Source organism: Canis lupus, chromosome 9 (assembly GCF_003254725.2).
Source record: "Canis lupus dingo isolate Sandy chromosome 9, ASM325472v2, whole genome shotgun sequence".
In the NCBI taxonomy this organism is placed as follows: Eukaryota; Metazoa; Chordata; class Mammalia; order Carnivora; family Canidae; genus Canis; species Canis lupus.
Window position 1 is genome coordinate 49,622,073 of NC_064251.1, and position 3,370 is coordinate 49,625,442.

Here is a 3,370-nt window from a genome sequence, read left to right on the forward strand (position 1 = left end):
GGCCTCAGGGTTTGTGGAGTCAAGGCGGGGTCACCCAGGCCGCCTAAGAAGCCTTCCCCCCCACCCCCGTGCGGGAAGGACTGCATGGCTGAGGTCACAAGACCGAGCTGTTGTTGGCCCCGCGCGTGGACCCGGGGTCCCGGGGCCCAGGCCTGGCCAGTCTCGTCGCCGCGCACCCGGAGAGCTGGGGACCCCAGCCCCCCGGATCTGAAATGTTCCCGAGCCCCCACCCTGGGGAGGCCGCGCTCGGCCGGGATCGTGCCGGGGTCTGCGCGAGCGGGCAGCTTGGGGTTCCCCGGGTGGCCACAGGAAGAGTAGGCGGGACGACGGCGGAGATGCGGGGAGCCCGGGGCGCAAGGATCCAGGACGCCCCCCCAGCCCAGCACCGCCACCTGGCCCGGAGCCGGCGACCAGCGCCCCCTGCGGCGAAGCGCGCGGCCGCCGGGGCACGCCCCGCCCAGCCCCGCCCCCACGTGGGCGCCGCCCAATCGTAGGGCCGCCGGCGTGCGCGTCACGGGCGCCCTATTGTTATGCAAATATAAAGGGGGTAAAAGGCGCCCCGGCGCGGCGGGCGGGCGAGTGCAGCTGCGCGTGGGGAGGCGCGTGGGGTCTGCGTGGGAGCCGCAGCGAGCAGGGACCCGGAACGCGCGGCGGCGCCGCCGGGCCCACCGGCCCCCGCGAGCGCAGTGCCCGCCCCGGTCGCCCGCCCGCCCGGGCGCGGCTGGATGCGGCGGGGGCCCGGCGGCGGCGGCCCCCGGCCCCCAGCGCCCGGAACGCCCAGGGGCGGCGTGCGGGGCCCGGGGGCTCCGCGCCCTCCATGCGCCCCGGCGCGCCCCGAGACAGCCAGGGGCCCGCGCCGCAGCCGCAGCCGCCGCCGCCCGCGCTGAGCCCCGGCACGGCCCCCGGCCCGCGTCCGGCGGCAGCATGAGCCAGGCTGAGCTGTCCACCTGCTCGGCGCCGCAGACGCAGCGCATCTTCCAGGAGGCCGTGCGCAAGGGCAACACGCAGGAGCTGCAGTCACTGCTGCAGAACATGACCAACTGCGAGTTCAACGTGAACTCGTTCGGGCCCGAGGGCCAGACGGCGCTGCACCAGTCGGTCATCGACGGCAACCTGGAGCTCGTGAAGCTGCTGGTCAAGTTCGGCGCGGACATCCGCCTGGCTAACCGCGACGGCTGGAGCGCGCTGCACATCGCCGCGTTTGGCGGCCACCAGGACATCGTGCTCTATCTCATCACCAAGGCCAAGTACGCGGGCGGCGGCCGGTGATGCCCGCCGGGACCGGACGTGGGCCTCGAGCGTGTCGCCTGCTGTACCTTCCCGCCAACTACCTCGGTGCGCACCGCGGCCACCACGAGTCCGGCGCGCGCGTCCGCGCCCACGGGGGGCCCCGGGGTCGCCGCTCCCGCGCGGCCGCCCGGACCTGGGCCGAGGGCTGCCCACGGCCGCCGCTGCCGCCGCCTGGCTGGGGGAAGGGGCGGTGCTCGGGCTGCAGCCCCTTTGAAATCTGAGTCTGGCCACCAGCGAGTTCGGAGTCCCGAGACACCGGATCCTCGGTCCATGCGTTTCTCCGGAGGCGGAAGGCGGGCGGCGGGGCTCGGGGGTCGGGGCGCCCCGCCGCCCGCAGGACCCGCGGCCGAAGCCCGCCGCCCCGGCCCGGACGCGCGACCGTGGGGACGCTCCGCTCTTCTGCGGCTCCAAACTATTTATCCTGTGTGTGCACATTGTGGGTGCAGTTTGTGCGACTGATTTTTGTTGTTGTTTGGAAAATACTGTGCGTGGTCAATGTGGTTGTCGGGGGAAGATGCGTTTTTATTTTCCTAGTCCTAAAACTTAAAAAAACTTGAGTCTGTCATTTCTTGGTTGCACTGAAAACACCGCCCAGCCTGATGGTTTTCCCGTGCGAGGCCCCCTCCCCGCCCCCGCCACTCCTCCCTTCCCTCCCCCCCCTTACACGCGGACATACTCCTCGGAGCGCGACTGGGGAGCCCCGGGCCTCCCTCTGCCCTCTCCCGTGGGAGGCCGTGCCCCGACCCTGCTGGCTTTGCAGAGGCTCCTCGGGGGCTGGGGTGGCGTGAGGCCTTTTCTAGCGACTTCTATTCTAGGTAGTTGGTTGCACACTTTTTTAAAAAAAGTAAATGGATTTGCCACGATTAAATGTCATAACATTTATGACAGAATATAAAATATTAACATATTTTAAGCCAAGTTTTAGGTGTATTTGTTGAATCTTGGTTATAAACCCAATTTTAAAGGGCGTTGTATCCAGCGTTGTGAAGGCAACAGTGTACCCATATTTATATTTTTATAAAATACCTATAAGACTGTGAATCTCTTGTGCTAATTGCTGAGTGAGTTGAAGGACTGTGTTGTCTTCAGCCTCCCGGAGCCGCCCGGACCCGATTCGAATCCCGACGTGGGGGAGGGGCCGCGCGGGGACCTGGGCCGGGGCGGGGCTTCTGCGTCACTATTCCCGAAAGGCGCCCTTCCTGGTCTCCGAGGTTCCCATTTTCTATGCAACCCCACACCCCTTGTTGTTTTGATCCCGAGAAATAAAAGGGAGGCTGAATTATTCAAATTTAAATGAGGCTTCCCCTGGGTAGAGTGCTGCTGACCCTTCGTGCAGAAATGGGGAGCACTTGAGGACACAGGTGGGTGGAGGCCCTTTGTGCGCGGCTGGTCAGACCCGGGCAGTCATCTGGGGCCTTTTATAAACCCTTGTGTGAGAAGAATATATTGATAATGTCAGTGAAACAAGCAGACATTGAAACTGAGGCACAGATTACTCCAAAAGGAGTTTTTCTGTATATTTTTTTCTAGATGCAAATACCTTTTTAATTATGTTAATTAATGTTAAGACTTTCTAGGCTTATATGGAAGCTGTGTGTGGGTCCTGGTATGATCACTTCTAACTGGATAAAGTCTGCAGCACATTCCTGAGCGTACGATATAGACTTGTAGCCCAGCATGAAAAATTTATGAATAAATTTTTCATTGATTTTTTTTTTAATTAAAAAAAGCTTGTTGGTTTTTCTTGCTCTTGGCACCTGGGAAGAGGGTCAGGCTGCAACACGCTACCTGTGGGTGCCGTCTACACAATGCTTGGCTTGTCTTCACCTAAGCACCCAGCCTGGTAAACTGGCTCTGGGCACAACTCAAGTGCCAGCCCCAGTTGGCCACGTACGGAATTTGTGAGGTGCCAGGGGAGAATGCTCTTCCAGCTGGGGGGCCGGGTGGGGGGACCTAGGCCACCCTGAGAGCGCCCAGAACCAGCCCACAGGCTCTTTCCTCTGCTCCCTGGCAAAGCAGCTGCAGCTCTTCCCACCTCGAAGCCAGCCTGAGATGCCACAGGCCCCCCTCTGCCTACCAC

At 63.0% G+C, this 3,370-nt stretch overlaps 1 protein-coding gene across 1 annotated transcript; it reads left to right on the top strand.

Moving 5' to 3' along the window:
* The first annotated feature begins 837 nt into the window (after positions 1-837).
* Positions 838-2,331, top strand: LOC112677501 (NOTCH regulated ankyrin repeat protein). The gene has a single exon (XM_025475966.3). The coding sequence runs from the start codon at positions 925-927 to the stop codon at positions 1,267-1,269; it is 345 nt and encodes a 114-aa protein (XP_025331751.1). The 5' UTR covers positions 838-924; the 3' UTR covers positions 1,270-2,331.
* Positions 2,332-3,370: the final 1,039 nt, after the last annotated feature.

Coding starts and splice junctions, on each gene's coding strand:
- LOC112677501 (XM_025475966.3), top strand. CDS start 925: ATGAGCCAGGCTGAGCTGTCCACCTGCTCGGCGCCGCAGACGCAGCGC.